This window comes from Pelophylax lessonae (assembly GCF_965119305.1).
Source record: "Pelophylax lessonae genome assembly, chromosome: 3".
Classification (NCBI taxonomy): Eukaryota; Metazoa; Chordata; class Amphibia; order Anura; family Ranidae; genus Pelophylax; species Pelophylax lessonae.
Genome location: NC_138770.1, coordinates 431,499,317 through 431,517,788, shown reverse-complemented (window position 1 = coordinate 431,517,788; position 18,472 = coordinate 431,499,317). Strand labels below are relative to the sequence as shown.

General features: G+C 45.3%; 1 protein-coding gene across 1 annotated transcript in view; it reads left to right on the top strand.

The window, feature by feature from the left end:
* Positions 1–17,601, top strand: part of SLC18B1 (solute carrier family 18 member B1) — a gene marked incomplete at its 3' end in the record, with an annotated part of 87,062 nt that extends 69,461 nt beyond the window's left edge. Inside the window, exons 12-14 of the mRNA XM_082250915.1 lie at positions 11,536–11,629; positions 11,704–11,756; positions 17,541–17,601. Coding sequence (XP_082107041.1) covers positions 11,536–11,629; positions 11,704–11,756; positions 17,541–17,601 — 208 coding nt within the window. The remainder of the gene's footprint in view (positions 1–11,535; positions 11,630–11,703; positions 11,757–17,540) is intronic.
* Positions 17,602–18,472: the final 871 nt, after the last annotated feature.

Here is an 18,472-nt window from a genome sequence, read left to right as displayed (position 1 = left end):
TATCCATTCCCAGTGTTCCCTCAGCAGCTCCGACCGGAACAAGTGAACATAAGGAAAAGAGGGACAACTCCAATAGTGAAGTACGTTCACAGGTTTATTCAGTAAAAGCAGAGTGGCAACTCACGTTTGCATGAAGAAATCACAGCATGTCTCGGAGCTATACTCTCAGATCCTTTGTTTCCAACCAATAAAATGGCCGCCGTGTCTCCTTGCTGGCCTCAGCACGACGAACCGCAGGCTCCTCCTCCGACCGGTTTCATCAACACGTGACTTCGTCAGGGGGTGTGGCCTATGGCAGAACGTCTTTCCTTATATGCTGGGTGAGACAGGGCGGAACTCGCTGGGTCCAATCCGGAGCCAGCAGGAAGTGGTCATCCCAAACCATCAACAGGAAGGAGACCAACGACCCGGAACAGGATGTGTGACCTTTGAATGTCAACATCCGGAGCTAAACCCGGGATTGGAGACCGCAAACAGCGATAAACCGATCAAATATTAACATGATTGCACAAGAGATATATGTGCCTTATATTTCAAAGGACTTCTAGTGCATATTTGATCTTAAGAAAGAAACCTTATTTAAAAGAGCTTCAAAACGGGGGAAACCTATAGGTAACCAGGGGAACAGTGCTCTACTCTAGCCGTGCTAGACTTTGCAGGGAAACACCGCCATCTAGCGGCCAGAAACAAAAATTCCCGAGAGTGCTCCATTACATAACTTACATTGACATGAAGGGAAAATTATAAATGTAACTAAAAATGTGAACTAAATATGATACACAATATGACAGTTTAATAGCATCACAAAAAATATAGAATAAAAACATTTAAAACTATCCCACAAATAAAAACAAAATAAAATTATGATAACCAACAGTGCAGAACATACTGAAAACCCCTTCATCAGGCATTATTGATAAAGGAATTAATATCCCAATCAATATTTAACCCGTGAGGGGCGTAGGTCTTCAACCGATAAATCCAGCTGGTCTCTAGTTGTGAGACACCTCTGGTACGGTTACTACCCCTCCAACTGCCTGAAAATTTATCAATGCCTAAAAAGACAGTGCCTTTGGGGTCATTCCCATGACATTCATCATAGTGTCTAGAGACACTATGTTTTGGGAATGCCTTCAGTATATTCGCCACATGTTCCTGCAACCGCACGTGTAACTTTCGTATCGTCCTACCCACATATTCACGGCCACAAGGGCAACGTAGTAGGTAGACAACGTGCCGTGTGGAACATGTGATGAACGGCTTGATTTTAACATTACGTTGTGTGGCATTGGAAAAGAACGTCTCAACCCTCCTAGACCTACAAGCATTAACCTTGCAGATGGCACAACCTCTACATGGATAAAAACCACCCCTCTCCTGAAAAAAAGAGATGGTCTTAGGTGGATCCACAATGTTGGGGGCCACTTGAAGCCTCAGCGGAGGCACACCCCTAAAAACGACTTTAGGAGCTTCAGGTAGTACAGGGCCCAGGAGGCTGTCGTTCTTTAGGATGTGCCAATGCTTCCTGATCAATTTTTTAACAGAGAAATGCTGAACGGAGTATGATGAAAAAAAGGCAAACTGAAAATCATCATTACTCTCACGTTCTCGTGGTACCAACAGGTCAGCCCTATTACGGGAATCTGCCTGCATAAGGGCTTTTTCAAGATCCTGTTCTTTATACCCCTTCTCCAAAAACTTGGACTTCAAGGAGCTAGCCTCCCGCAGGAAGTCCGCTCTATTGGAACAGTTCCTCTTGAGTCTGAGGAACTGACTGACAGGAACGGATCTAAGCCACGACACATGGTGGCAACTAGATGTGTCAATAAATCCGTTCCTGTCAGTCTCCTTGAAGAAAGTAGAGGTTTCAAGGGAACTACCAACCACTTTAATTTTAAGATCTAGAAAATGAATTTCAGATCTACTGCATTCATGCACCAATCTAATTCCTCTGTCATTGTCATTCAGTGCAGAGATGAATGATTCAAGGGACTCAGAGTCACCATCCCATAGGAGGAGGATGTCATCGATGTACCTCCGCCAGAGAACTATCTCTGGTCTCGGAACGTCACCGATGACATCCTCCTCCCATTTGGCCATGAACAGATTGGCCATACTTGGCGCAAACTTCGCGCCCATGGCCACCCCCTTATTTTGTCTGTAATAAGTGCCATTGAACCAGAAGAAATTATGGGCCATAGCATAATCCAACAGGGATAAGATGAATTGACTCTGAAGACCTAACAAAGTGCTCTGACCCAAGAAATATTCAACAGCCTCCCTTCCATGCTGGTGTGATATAACCGTGTAAAGGGATGAAACATCAGCAGTGGCCAAGATGTAGGTGTGCTTCCACTCTATATCCTTAAGTATATTAATGACTTGCATAGAGTCCCTCAAAAATGAGGGGGTCTTGGTCACAAGGGGCTGGAGAAAGAAGTCTATGTATTTACCCACCCGGGAGGTAACCGAATCAATGCCACTAATGATTGGCCTCCCGGGTGGGTTCACCGCATCTTTATGCACCTTGGGTAGATAGTACATTATTGGCACCCTTGGGGCGGATGGTACCAAAAAGGATTTCTCCTTCTCGGTAAGGAGTTTGCGCTGAAAGCCATCCTCCACCAAGTCGACAAGTTCTTTTTTGTATGATGTCGTAGGGTTACCCCTCAGGGGAATATAAGTGTCCCGGTCTGACAATAACCTATTCATTTCCACATTATAGGCCACAGTATCCAGAATGACTATTCCTCCCCCTTTATCTGCTGGCCTCACAATTATGTCCTTACGCTCCTTTAAGGAGCGAAGTCCCCGTTCAAACATATGTGTTTGATGGACTTTTTTGAGGCTAAGCTTATCCAAGTCCTTGGCAACCAAATCTCGGAACACAGTCAGAGTGGGAGCCAAAGGACCTGGGGGGTTGAATAGTGAGGCATTGGAAAATGAAGTGGACTTGATGCCCATATTATATTCCACTCTAGGGGTGATGGGGTTCCCCATCAGATGCCTTTTAATGCTCATTTTACGCACAAACTTTTGAAGGTCTATGAAAGTGTCGAATTTGTTAAGAGGTCGGGGGGGAGCAAACTTGAGTCCATGATTTAACACATGCTTCTCTTCAACCGAAAGAGAAGCTGAACTCAAATTAAACAAACCCCGATCCCTCAACGCCGACTTCTTTTTGTTGCGGACCCTCCGCCCCCCTCTAGTCCCTCTCTGCCCTCCTTTTGCCTTTTGTTTTTTGGGGTGCCCCCGTGAAAAGGGGTATTAAGCTGGTTCCATGAGCCTTGCCCCCCAGGAGGGTTAGAGTAGGCAGATGGAGGCTGGTGGTATCCCTGTGAAGTCTGTGGCCGTTGGTTCCCTCTATTCTGATAATAGGGTCCCTGTGGCTGAAAAGGAGGTATGTATTCCTCTTGTTGCGGGTGTGTGGTGATATATTGAGCGGCTCCCTGATAATCCTCTCGGAGTGGTAAAAATCTATTTCCAGAGGGTTGTTGGCTATATCCTTGTTGAGGGGCAGCTTTCCCCTTACCTCTAGCCCTACCCCTACCACCTCCACGGCCTCGTCCCCGTCCTCTGGGCTGAGCCCATGTCTCCGTTGAAATAAGAGGATAATGAGACTGGCCAGAACTCTCACCAACTTCCATTGGGGTACTGGGGGGGGGTACCAGCTGAGAGGGTTGTCCTGTGCCAACATCAGCCGGGTCCCTATTGGCTTGCCATTTAAAGACTAGCTTACTCTGATAATCACCACTATCCCTTAGGAATTTCTTCCTTTTTTTATTTTTCTGTTCCAAGTCCTCCTTTTCCAAATGCTTTTTTAAGAGGTCAGATTTTTGTTTATAGAGGTCTTTAGATTTAAATTCCTCCAGTTTGCCTTTAATAACATTAATCTCCTCATCCAATTTCTTAAGTTTAAGCCGTTTCTTGGTTACCATATAACGTAGTAATTCAAGCCCTGCCTTGTTGAAGTATTGGTACCACTCATCTAAATCTAAGATGTCACTCTGTGGTGCCACCTCCCACCTCAGGCTTCTAGGTACCATACTTTCAGCAAGATATTTCTCAAAGAAGGCAATATCCCACCCCGTGTGGAGCTCGGTTGTCATGATGTTCTTAAGTCTCAAAAAGAGACCACTCATGTCATCCGCAGGCTCACTAGAGGTCGAGAAAATGCCTTCCAGGTTGATGGAATAGGTCTTCCTGTACTCAAATACATCCATGATAGTACAAGCACAGAAAGGCCAACCAACACTGGTATAATGATGCGAAAAAACCAAATGTGGATATCTCGCTCGACAGATCCTTACTCAGAATTCACAAAGCAGCAGCACATGTACTAATTAGCAAGAATATAAAAATGGGGATATTGCTGCGCTAAAATGTAAAGATAAAAACATACATGAATAAAAAGTCAACAGACCAAATGAAAGCAGCCAGCACCTGATCTAGAATCAGAAATACCAGATCTAAATAGCAATATAGAATGGGATTGGTGCAGCGCTAACACAATTGAATCCACAGTCCATACAAATGTTCAAATGGATCAAATACAAAAGTGCAGTAAACAAAAGTTCATCAGAGAGTGCTCCAATAAAGAAGGGAAACTGTCCACCACTTCAAACTTGGAAAAAGCCCCGAGTGCAGGAACCGCCACCAAGATAATAAATGGCCTCTTACCAAATTGCAATGACCCCCATTACAAGGATCAAAGACAGCCTGTGTGAACAAATCAGTGCCCAGATCGACATGTATCCATTCCCAGTGTTCCCTCAGCAGCTCCGACCGGAACAAGTGAACATAAGGAAAAGAGGGACAACTCCAATAGTGAAGTACGTTCACAGGTTTATTCAGTAAAAGCAGAGTGGCAACTCACGTTTGCATGAAGAAATCACAGCATGTCTCGGAGCTATACTCTCAGAACCTTTGTTTCCAACCAATAAAATGGCCGCCGTGTCTCCTTGCTGGCCTCAGCACGACGAACCGCAGGCTCCTCCTCCGACCGGTTTCATCAACACGTGACTTCGTCAGGGGGTGTGGCCTATGGCAGAACGTCTTTCCTTATATGCTGGGTGAGACAGGGCGGAACTCGCTGGGTCCAATCCGGAGCCAGCAGGAAGTGGTCATCCCAAACCATCAACAGGAAGGAGACCAACGACCCGGAACAGGATGTGTGACCTTTGAATGTCAACATCCGGAGCTAAACCCGGGATTGGAGACCGCAAACAGCGATAAACCGATCAAATATTAACATGATTGCACAAGAGATATATGTGCCTTATATTTCAAAGGACTTCTAGTGCATATTTGATCTTAAGAAAGAAACCTTATTTAAAAGAGCTTCAAAACGGGGGAAACCTATAGGGGGTGGCCATGGGCGCGAAGTTTGCGCCAAGTATGGCCAATCTGTTCATGGCCAAATGGGAGGAGGATGTCATCGGTGACGTTCCGAGACCAGAGATAGTTCTCTGGCGGAGGTACATCGATGACATCCTCCTCCTATGGGATGGTGACTCTGAGTCCCTTGAATCATTCATCTCTGCACTGAATGACAATGACAGAGGAATTAGATTGGTGCATGAATGCAGTAGATCTGAAATTCATTTTCTAGATCTTAAAATTAAAGTGGTTGGTAGTTCCCTTGAAACCTCTACTTTCTTCAAGGAGACTGACAGGAACGGATTTATTGACACATCTAGTTGCCACCATGTGTCGTGGCTTAGATCCGTTCCTGTCAGTCAGTTCCTCAGACTCAAGAGGAACTGTTCCAATAGAGCGGACTTCCTGCGGGAGGCTAGCTCCTTGAAGTCCAAGTTTTTGGAGAAGGGGTATAAAGAACAGGATCTTGAAAAAGCCCTTATGCAGGCAGATTCCCGTAATAGGGCTGACCTGTTGGTACCACGAGAACGTGAGAGTAATGATGATTTTCAGTTTGCCTTTTTTTCATCATACTCCGTTCAGCATTTCTCTGTTAAAAAATTGATCAGGAAGCATTGGCACATCCTAAAGAACGACAGCCTCCTGGGCCCTGTACTACCTGAAGCTCCTAAAGTCGTTTTTAGGGGTGTGCCTCCGCTGAGGCTTCAAGTGGCCCCCAACATTGTGGATCCACCTAAGACCATCTCTTTTTTTCAGGAGAGGGGTGGTTTTTATCCATGTAGAGGTTGTGCCATCTGCAAGGTTAATGCTTGTAGGTCTAGGAGGGTTGAGACGTTCTTTTCCAATGCCACACAACGTAATGTTAAAATCAAGCCGTTCATCACATGTTCCACACGGCACGTTGTCTACCTACTACGTTGCCCTTGTGGCCGTGAATATGTGGGTAGGACGATACGAAAGTTACACGTGCGGTTGCAGGAACATGTGGCGAATATACTGAAGGCATTCCCAAAACATAGTGTCTCTAGACACTATGATGAATGTCATGGGAATGACCCCAAAGGCACTGTCTTTTTAGGCATTGATAAATTTTCAGGCAGTTGGAGGGGTAGTAACCGTACCAGAGGTGTCTCACAACTAGAGACCAGCTGGATTTATCGGTTGAAGACCTACGCCCCTCACGGGTTAAATATTGATTGGGATATTAATTCCTTTATCAATAATGCCTGATGAAGGGGTTTTCAGTATGTTCTGCACTGTTGGTTATCATAATTTTATTTTGTTTTTATTTGTGGGATAGTTTTAAATGTTTTTATTCTATATTTTTTGTGATGCTATTAAACTGTCATATTGTGTATCATATTTAGTTCACATTTTTAGTTACATTTATAATTTTCCCTTCATGTCAATGTAAGTTATGTAATGGAGCACTCTCGGGAATTTTTGTTTCTGGCCGCTAGATGGCGGTGTTTCCCTGCAAAGTCTAGCACGGCTAGAGTAGAGCACTGTTCCCCTGGTTACCTATAGGTTTCCCCCGTTTTGAAGCTCTTTTAAATAAGGTTTCTTTCTTAAGATCAAATATGCACTAGAAGTCCTTTGAAATATAAGGCACATATATCTCTTGTGCAATCATGTTAATATTTGATCGGTTTATCGCTGTTTGCGGTCTCCAATCCCGGGTTTAGCTCCGGATGTTGACATTCAAAGGTCACACATCCTGTTCCGGGTCGTTGGTCTCCTTCCTGTTGATGGTTTGGGATGACCACTTCCTGCTGGCTCCGGATTGGACCCAGCGAGTTCCGCCCTGTCTCACCCAGCATATAAGGAAAGACGTTCTGCCATAGGCCACACCCCCTGACGAAGTCACGTGTTGATGAAACCGGTCGGAGGAGGAGCCTGCGGTTCGTCGTGCTGAGGCCAGCAAGGAGACACGGCGGCCATTTTATTGGTTGGAAACAAAGGTTCTGAGAGTATAGCTCCGAGACATGCTGTGATTTCTTCATGCAAACGTGAGTTGCCACTCTGCTTTTACTGAATAAACCTGTGAACGTACTTCACTATTGGAGTTGTCCCTCTTTTCCTTATGTTCACTTGTTCCGGTCGGAGCTGCTGAGGGAACACTGGGAATGGATACATGTCGATCTGGGCACTGATTTGTTCACACAGGCTGTCTTTGATCCTTGTAATGGGGGTCATTGCAATTTGGTAAGAGGCCATTTATTATCTTGGTGGCGGTTCCTGCACTCGGGGCTTTTTCCAAGTTTGAAGTGGTGGACAGTTTCCCTTCTTTATTGGAGCACTCTCTGATGAACTTTTGTTTACTGCACTTTTGTATTTGATCCATTTGAACATTTGTATGGACTGTGGATTCAATTGTGTTAGCGCTGCACCAATCCCATTCTATATTGCTATTTAGATCTGGTATTTCTGATTCTAGATCAGGTGCTGGCTGCTTTCATTTGGTCTGTTGACTTTTTATTCATGTATGTTTTTATCTTTACATTTTAGCGCAGCAATATCCCCATTTTTATAACCCTGCATTTGCCTTGCAAAAAGGTGGGGAAAACAGAAAATTGTATCAAATAACCATATTTTTTCTTTCCTGACACCAGTTCATGGCGACATACAGTATCTCTCAAAAGTGAGTACACCCCTAACATTTTTGTAAATATTTTATTATATCTTTTCATGTGACAACACTGAAGAAATAACACTTTGCTACAATGTAAAGTAGTGAATGTACAGCTTGTACTAGGCTCCATGTACACGGGATGCTGGAAATGGCCGTTTAGGAGCAGTTGAGTGTTTTTTTCAGAAGCCCCTGAACGCAGCTCCATGTTATCTTATCTGTCCATGTACACATGGTCGTTTACAGTCATTTGCAGGCGGTTGCGTTCAGGGATGTTTTTTAGAACGCAATTATTTGCATTCGAACGTGTGTTTCCTGGCATTTCAAACGCAAAAACGCGTCCGTACGCGATGACTCGCGTTTAGCGTTCGCGTTTTTCCATTTTAAAGGGGAATAATTTTTTTGACCTCTAGGAACGGTTCTAAACGCAAACGCCCGCTAAATGCCCACTAAACGTGGGTACAAACGCGACCGAACGGACGTTTCAAACGTCCAAAAAAATTCCAGCATTCAAAGGGACTTTTAACAACGTCCCGTGTACATGGAGCCTAACAGTGTAAATTTGTGGTTACCTCAAAATAACTCCACACACATCTATTAATGTCTAAGCCGCTGGCAGCAAAAGTGAGTACACCCCTAAGTGAAAATGTCCAAATTAGGCCCAAAGTGGCAATATTTTGTGTAGCCACCATTATTTTCCAGCACTGCCTTAACCCTGGCATGGACTTCACCAGAGCTTCACAGGTTGCCTCTTCCACTCCTCCATGATGACATCACGGAGCTTGCGGTCCTCCACCTTCCGTTTTGAGGATGCCCCACAGATGCTTAATAGCATTTAGGTCTGGAGACCTGCTTGGCCAGCCCATCACCTTTACCCTCAGCTTCTTTACAAAGGCAGTGGTCATCTTGGAGGTGTGTTTGGGGTCATTATTATGTTGGAATACTGCCCTGCGGCCCAGTTTCTGAAATGAGGGGATCATGCTCTGCTTCAGTATGTCACAGTACATGTTGGCATTTATTGTTGCCTCAATGAACTGTAGCTCCCCAGTGCTGGCAGCACTCATGCGTTCCAAGACCATGACACTCCCACCACCATGCTTGACTGTAGGCAAGACACACTTATCTTTGTACTCCTCACCTGGTTGCTTCCACACACGCTTGACGCCATCTGAAATAAGTTTATCTTGGTCTCATCAGACCACAGGACATGGTTCCAGTAATCCAGCCATGCAGACCAATTTGATGCAGTGTGCTGCGTATGGTCTGAGCACTGACAGGCTGACCCCCCCCACCCCTTCAACCTGTGCAGCAATGCTGGCAGCACTCATATGTCTATTTCCCAAAGACAACCTCTCGATATGATGCTGACCACATGCACTCAACCTCTTTGGTTGACCATGGCGAGGCCTGTTGTGAGTGGAACCTGCTCTGTTAAACTGCTCTATGGTTTTGGCCACCATGCTGCAGCTCAGTTTCAGGGTCTTGGCAATCGTCTTATAGCCTAGGCTATCTTTATGTAGAACACCAATTTTTTTAGATCCTCAGAGTTCTTTGCCATGAGGTGCCATGTTGAACTTCCAGTGATCAGTATGAGAGAGTGAGAGCAGTAACATCAAATTGAACGCACCTGCTCCCCATTCACACCTGAGACGTAACACTAACGAGTCACATGACACTGGGGATGAAAAATGGCTATCTGGGCCCAATTTGGACATTTTCACTTAGGGGTGCCAGTGGTTTAGACATTAATGGCTGTGTGTTGGGTTACTTTGAGGGAACAGCAAATTTACACTGTTATACAAGCTGTACACTCACTACTTTACATTGTAGCAAAGTGTAATTTCTTTAGTGTTGTTAAAGATAAAGTAAAATATATTTAGAAAAATGTGAGGGGTGTAATCACTTTTGTGTGATACTGTACATATGATATAACCCCCCCCCCCCATATCCACCCACAGTACCTGTTAAAATCTGTAAAAGTCTGACTGAGAGCAACCTCGCCCATTCTCCGTAAAAATAACACGATCAAAAAAGGGAGGGTTCGTATGCTGCCATGGATTGGCATCAGGAAAGGAAAATCACGGTAAGTATTTGATACAATTTTCCATTTTCCTGACTCCAACATGGCAGCATACATGTAATAAATAACAAGCTAAATAGGGAGGGCCAAAATGTATAATAACATTTTATTTCAATGGACATGGAAGCCTGGACCGTCTTTCTTTTGAATTCCATTGATGTACAAACCCCTGAATCTTCCCTGTAGCGCCTGAGGAATGTGCACTGCGCCAACCAGCCTGCTGCTTTGCAGATGTCTCCATAGGCAAATGCCCGAATTTAAAGGCATTCAAATGGGGGAAATTGCTCTGTCAAACTTTTAAAGATTGAAACGGGTCCTGTTTTCACTGTTCAATCACTCTGAAACTGGTGCAGGTGACACAGACCAGAAACAGGTCTGTCTGCTTTGTTAAAGTGGTGCACGTGACTCTTGCTATTGTAATGGTGCAGGAAGCTTGGTTTATTCCCCCCTGGTGTCCTGTGGTGATGTAGAGAAGTGATTGGAGCCCAAACTGCGGCCCCTGACGCTGCCAAAGGGCAGCACTTAATGTTCGGTATCATACAGAATAATGCTACAAAAGCCTGTTTGTGGACATTCAACAGGAAATGGTCAGTGACTGGGCATATGATACACATGTGGTTGGAGAGACAGGCTGTGAGCACTGACAAAGACAATTTTCCCACTACTGACTGCTGAGGTTTGCTCACCATGTACCAAAGGGTCACAAGTTAGGCCCTAGGGATGTAGAAGCTTACACACCGGACCAAAGTGTGAGGTAAGGGACCATGCATCAGACAGGACTGAAACGGTCACACATACCTATATAAGGCTGTCCTGTGCATTCATGTGCTGGAGTGTCGTCTTTGGCAAGACTCAAGACTTACCTTCTGTCTTTCACATTTGTATGGGCTTCTCTCCTGTACTGACGTTGCTTATTCTGATTTCACTGCACACCACGAGCTTCTCATAGTGTGCGTTAGTCAGATAGAGGCTTCCTTATTTTGTGGCTGGAGGTGGAGGACATCCAGCGTTACCTAGTCATTTCCTCCCCAGCCTTACTGTACTCGTCCCACCCCTTTCATTCACTGGTTTTCTGTTCTTTCAGTCACGGAGGCCCGGAATCACATTTGAGTTTTACCATAGCTTCTGTTTTTCAGGAAACTATGTACAACACCCTGCATGCTCCTCCCACTAGCAATGATAGGCCTGAATTGCACAGAGAATCACAAAGATCTAGTGATAATGTCATTGGGTCTAAAGTAGGGTATATAATGAAAACAGGATTTTTGTTGGCATGTTTATGAGGGGAAAAAGGAGGACCCAAATGAACCTTTAGCTTTAAGTATTTCAAATGAAGGCCACCCAAAAGTTCACAGGCTGCTCTTTTAACAGATGAAATAAAATACTTCTTTTTAAATCTGTGTTTATTTTCAGTTGTTTTACACCTTAAACATGTTTATTCTTCTAGATCGTTTATTGGCCCGACCCTTGGTGGGTTTCTAAATGAAAAGTTGAACTTCAGATGGGCAGCTGCCATCCAAGGCCTTTTTCCATTTGTGGCAGTGAGTTTCAAAACAGTTGCAATTGATTTCCTCTATTGTTTAATTTATTGCTAACATTTATTTTTGTTTTCCAGTTTATTTTGAGTGTTGCATTTTACTCCTGGGAAATTCATAAAAAGAATAGAAGGTGAGCTAATTTTGCATTTTCTACAGTTTAAGGCAAATTTAATTTTTTACCAGATTAGAGCAGTCACCAAAGCTATGCTTTATGCATTTATGTTGTCCCAGACGAAAATGAATACCTTTTATAGCTTGAAAAATAAAAGTGAACCTAAGTGCCGGTTCACACTACCGCGGCACGACTTCGGGGGCGACCTGTGAAGTCGCAACGCACCGCAACTTCGGCGTGACTTGCACGGACTTCATATAATGAATGTCAATGCAAGTCACTCCGATGTCACCCCGAAGTAGTACAGGAACTATTTTCTAAGTCGGAGCGACTTGAGTCGCTCCTATTAGAACGGTTCCCGTAGCACTGCATTGACCGCGACTTGTCAGGCTGACCAGTCGCCTGACAAGTCGCGGTAGTGTGAATGGGCACTTAAAGTGCAGACTATGGACTCCTAAGTGTTTACAAATTCTTAAAGTGTTACTAAACCCACAACAGTAAAATCAGTCTGTATATGCAGTAAAGCATGCTTGTTCTACTCACTGTGGAAGTTAATCCTACTCCAGGGGTGGACTGAAAACCTATGGGGTTCCCAGGCAATAGAAGATCATGGGGCCCCCTGTGTCTCCGTCCATGTGTCCCTGCCCACAATCAAAAAAAAAAAAAATTTCATATAAAAAAATGTGAAAAATATTGTTATCTTTGCAAAATTGTCGCTCTTTTTTTTGTTTATAGCGCATGATCAAAAAATCGCACAGGTGATCAAATACCACCAAAAGAAAGCCCTGTTTGTGGGAAAAAAAGGACGTCAAATTTGTTTAGGTACAGCGTCGCACGACCGCGCAATCCGTTAAAGTCACGCAGTGCCGAATCGCAAAATAGGCCCTGGTCAGGAAGGGGGTAAAATCTTCGGGGGCTTAAGTGGTTAAGGCATATTTCTCTATCGCTCATTGACAGACGTAGTCCTCGGTGATACAGCACCTTCGGGTTATGTCGCCTCCACAGGAGTAGGACTAGACAGGAAATAAAATGCTCTGGCCACACCCTAGGGGCAGTCCCCGAGGGTATATCCTCTCTCTCTCTGCCACAGCAAATCAGTTTTTTTCTGTCTAGTCAGGAGTAAGGACCTAGATACCTTGTTGGGATCTTCGGTCCTGGCAGGAATTTGTTCTTAGAAAAGATTTTTTTAGACAGCTTTTTTTCTCCAGTGTTCCTGTGAGATCTTCAAGCAAGAAAGCTGAACTGGGCGACGGGCGGGATGTTGAGATCCAGTGGTCACCCCAGTTCAGCCTACGAGCGCGTGCAGGCCATAGCTCCGCGCTGGGTCGGCCGCGACATAGTCCCACTGGAGGGGACTGACTCTGCGAGTTAAACGTCTCGCTGAAGCGCCAAGGACCATGAGTCACGGCGTCCGTATTGGTCGACAGCCCTCCAACTTCGGTGGAGAGGGGTACTGTCAGGAGTTGGCGCCCGCCTGGTTCCGGTATGGTGAGTAGTATGTTCCCCTTTTCCCCCTGACGGGTCTTGTGGTGAACGCGGGCCCCTCTCTGTAATGGTAAGGATGGGTTCCCCTCTATCCTATAACATAGCACAGATCCCCCTATATTGAGTGTGATTTGTGTGTACAAAAAGCCAGCAGGCTTGGTTTGGAAGCTGACAATCTAATTACAAAGTATGTTTAAATGATTGTAATATGTGGCAGCACTGGAATCTTACTGTGTTACTAGAAGTATCCTACCTGTCAGAAGCCACAGGACAGGTATGCGGCTTGCCAGGTCATTCCTCCAGCTGAAGCAGGTCTCCCGACGGCCACGCGGTTCCGCCAGGGTTCGGTACCGCCGGTCAAGCTGATCTCTATGAGAGAAAGATTTTGCGATGCCTAGTTACTCTGCAGGACGCCGCTATGCTGTAACAGACCCGCCGTAGATCGCACGAGGCCGCCATTTTGGCGTAGCCTCATGTCTGCAGCATGGGGGCGGCCATGTTTGAGGTGACTCAAACACCTCGTGGAGCTAGGGGAGGCGCCGGAAGGCGTGCAGAGGGGCGGAGCCGCCTCCTTTCTTCCCGGGCAGCCAGCCAAAAGACTTCCTGTTTGTGGACACAGCGCTGTAACCTGTTGCAGTGAACTCTGAGCATCAAGTGGTGAGCCTGGGGGTTTATCTCTCTCTCTCTCTCTCTCTCGATCGATAGGGATCCCTAGCAGGTAACACTGAGGGGCTTTTGTGGCGCTGGGGGTCTGGAAAAAAAAAAAAAAAAAAGACGTTTATTTAAGTTTGGATTGAATTTTCCGGGTAGTTACTGGAATAATCATGGACCCTGCCACACAAGTACCCCCACCTGTTTCCCTCGAGGGGGCCACGGGACCCGCCGGTGCACAGAGTATGGATGCATTTACAGCAGTTTTGGAGTCTATGGTGGCTCGGGTGGAGGCGGCCTGTCAGGGATGGGGGTCAAGAAAGCGACCCCCGCCTACCCCTATATCATCTGACACCTCTGACTCAGATTCAGAGATGGTCACTGCAGCTGCAGGTCCCTCTGCAAGGGCTGTTATCTCAGGTAAAGCTCCCTCAGACAGTGAGGAGGACGTTCATTCTTCCGCCATAATTCAGGAAGAAGCATTGGTGGATGCACTAGTTGTGGCGGTGCGGGAAACCTTAAGACTTGAGGTTTTACCGGCAGAGGCAACTGAAACAGAGATTCCCTTTGGTACTAACAAGCCCATCAAAACGGTGAAGGTTTTTCCTGTACCCAAGTGTTTTGGTAATAAAATGAAAGGAGAATGGGAGCATTCTAAGCGTACCTTTACTATTTCCAAGCGTATTGCTAGACGCTATCCGTTTGAGGAATCCCTCATTAAGAAATGGACGGTACCACCAGTGGTGGATCCACCTATTTCCAGGCTGAATAAAGCCACGGTTATCCCAGTGGAGGACACTTCGTCCTTTAAGGATCCGGTGGATCGAAAGATGGAAGCGGAGTCCCGCACTATCTTCTCCCTGATAGGGTCAGCATTTAGACCAGTAATTGTTATTGGTCTAGTTTCCCAGACACTAACGGAATGGGCGAGATTGGTACGCCAAGACCTTAGGGGAAAAGATATTCCCCAGGGAACATCTGATTTGATGGAACAGATTATACAAGGGCTACAGTTTGTCTGTGACGCAGCCTTGGATGCTACCCCCCTATTAGGGCATGCATCTATGTCAGCGGTAATCCTCAGACGTGTGCTGTGGTTAAAATGCTGGTCAGCTGACCTAGGTTCCAAAAAGACCTTGACGAATCTCCCTTTTCAGGGGAATCGCCTATTTGGGGCCACCCTAGATGAAATCATTAAGGATGCCACTGGGGGCAAGAGCACTTTCTTGCCACAGGCTGCTAAAGCTAAGGGACCTCGCAACAAGTGAGGACCTTTCTTTACCGCCCATAAAGGGTTCGAACGCCCAGCTGGAACAAGCGGGAAAGGCAAGACTCCTCCAGGAGGGTTCAAGAAAGGCTGGTCGGACAAACAGAGGACCGACTCAGCCAAACCCGAAGCAAAGGATTACACAGCCTGAAGGTGCGCCCCCACCCGGGTTGAGGGTGGGGGGACGTTTTCACCGGTATTCAGGACATTAGATCGAGCATCGACTACTACTACCGGTGCGATTCTTCCCTTCCAACATTTAAGTACTACAGGGAGTGGTAGTCACCGTTCCCTGAACAGATCTTTTTCTTTACCTTTTCCTAAGATTAGTCTCAATTCCCCACAGGAATCGGATCTGGTTGACCAGATAGACCAAGAAGCCTCTAGCCGGGTGACTTCGGTCCCTGAGATTCAACCAGGAGAGATCACCGTTCCTGATAGGAATCAGGTGTCGGATAAATGTGTGGGAACAGAAAACGACCAGACTTTCTCGGATGGTCGGGGCCAGATAGCTCTAGGGACGCCTGGTTCAAATCCCGTCCGTGCCAGTGGTCCTAGAAATTCTAGGCTGGCCTCGTCAAGCCGGCCTGGCTGACTTGGACTTGCTAGTCGCGGACGTTCCGTGGGAACTGCGTCTCAGGGAGTATCTGCGGTCTCAAGGACCAATCTACCATTGTGCTTTACAGTCGCTGGTTTTAATGGCCTGGCCATTGAGACCCAAGTACTGAAGGACAGAGGGTTGTCAGCTTCAGTCATTCCTACCCTTATTAAAGCAAGGAAAGCGACTTCCAGCAGAGTCTATTATCACACATGGAAGACTTATATCGCGTGGTGCGAATCTTTAGGATTTTCTCCACGTACCTATTCGGTGACTCGAATATTGGCCTTTTTGCAAAAAGGGGTTGAGCAGAAACTAGCCTTGAGCACCATCAAGGGTCAAGTTTCAGCATTAGCAATCTTCTTTCAGAAACCTTTAGCTACCAAGTCCTTGGTGCGGAATTTCATCCAGGGGGTGCGGCACCTGGCTCCACCAGTCCGCGCGCCCTTACCGCCCTGGGATCTTAATTTGGTTTTGTCGGTTCTACAGAAACCTCCTTTTGAAAACATCAGGGAGATTCCCTTGCTTACTTTATCCCAGAAGGTGGCCTTCTTGGTGGCTATCACTTCTGCACGCAGGGTGTCAGAACTGGCTGCTTTATCATGCCAGTCCCCATACTTGGTGATTCATAGGGATAAGGTAGTACTTCATCCTAAGCCATCCTTTCTTCCAAAGGTGGTTTCAGATTTTCATCTGAATGAAGATATTGTACTACCTTCCTTGTGTCCTCAGCCCAATCATCATCGGGAACATGCGTTGCATTCCTTGGATGTGGTTCGGGCAATCAGGGTATACCTGAAGGCTACGGAATCGTTCCGTAAGACGGATTCACTTTTTGTGATCACGGATGGCCCCAGAAAGGGGTTGCCTGCATCTGTCGCGACTATTGCCAAATGGATTAGACAGACGGTGGTACAGGCTTATTCTATTAAGGGTCGGAGTCCTCCGTTCCCTGTTAGGGCGCACTCCACTCGAGCGCTCAGTACTTCCTGGGCCTTTCGCCATCAGGCGTCAGTGGTCCAGGTATGTAAGGCGGCCACCTGGTCGTCGGTACATACCTTTACAAAATTTTATAAAATTGATGTGATGGCATCGGCGGATGCCTCATTTGGCCGCAAGGTTTTGCAGGCCGCAATTTGAGGAGACCGGTGGTCTACCTCGAGGGTTTTTTTCTGTTTGAAAATTTTTTTGTTGAGTCTCATCATTAAGGATGAGCATTGTAAACTTCTAGTTGGCACCGGTTGGGCCTTCTAGATTTGGATTTGATTTCCATTTTCCCACCCCTCATTTGTGATACTGCTCTGGGACGTCCCGAAGGTGCTGTATCACCGAGGACTACGTCTGTCAATGAGCGATAGAGAAAAATGGATTTTTGTAAAATCTTACCGTAAAATCCTTTTCTCTTAGCTCATTGACAGACGTAGTACCCGCCCCTCTGTTTTTGAGTTGGGTTGGGTTAAATTCTCTAAACACTGCTTTTGTGACATAACTGATTTGCTGTGGAAGAGAGAGAGAGGATATACCCTCGGGGACTGCCCCTAGGGTGTGGCCAGAGCATTTTATTTCCTGTCTAGTCCTACTCCTGTGGAGGCGACATAACCCGAAGGTGCTGTATCACCGAGGACTACGTCTGTCAATGAGCTAAGAGAAAAGGATTTTACGGTAAGATTTTACAAAAATCCATTTTTTGATGAGGACGGAGGACTAGATGTATTTTGGCAGTTTTTAAAACAAGTAACGATGCCCTTTAATAAAAACCAAAATCATGTAACAAAACAGTAAACTTATTTTGTTTCTACAGGCCACAGTCTGCAAATGTTAGTACAGCTCAAGAAAGAGAACCTTTGTTGCAAGAGGATTGATGAAGATTAATAAAAGTTCTATTTTCTACTGTTTAAAGCACTTTTGCAAAGGAAAGTGGAGGCATTGACCACAAATGCCAGTGAGATTCAAGGTTTACATTTTTTCCTGAATGTTAGAAAATTAAAATGGGTGGTTGTTATGGGTAATGCCACTATTTTGCTACACACATTAACTCAGTTGTTTTATTTTGCTAAATAGCATTTAATTATAGTGTTATATCTTGTTTTAAATAGTTATTGTACATGTTTATTAAGCTAGACTGAAGTCTGAATATTTTTTTTTTCTTTTTTTTATTTAAATGTGTACTGCAGTTTGCCAGTCAATCAGTTATTGAAGAGAACACATATTGCAAAGTACTTTAAAGTACATTTTGGTTACAACTAAAGCTGACGTTTAAAATATTATAGTAATCATTGTAGTAATACAAGTAGTTGCTAAAAGGTTAAATCACTTCCAAGTTTTTTATATTATTTGTATGAGGGCAAGATCTTTGCACCATGTTTACCAAGTCTGCCAACTGCCATAGCTATTAAAGGGTAATTTAAGTTCCCTCATTACCATTTGTATTCACTTTCCTAGAAATGCAGTAGGCAGTATTATTCTTTGTTCAACTGCAGCAGGGGGATTGAGACCTAATGGTGATGTGGGGTAGAGGCTTGAACTGGTGGGAAGATCTCACTATTGGATTCCCTAAGCAGTTTTTCTTGACAGACCACTCAAACAGGAAAGCTACCAATGCATAAGGTTCACACCACGGAATCGCAGCGATTATGGCAGCACTTCCAGAATCGTGGCAAAACATGGAATGTGTTTGCAATGCCATTATTTCCTAATGGCACTTCAAATGCGGTGTGATTTTTCCGCAATTGT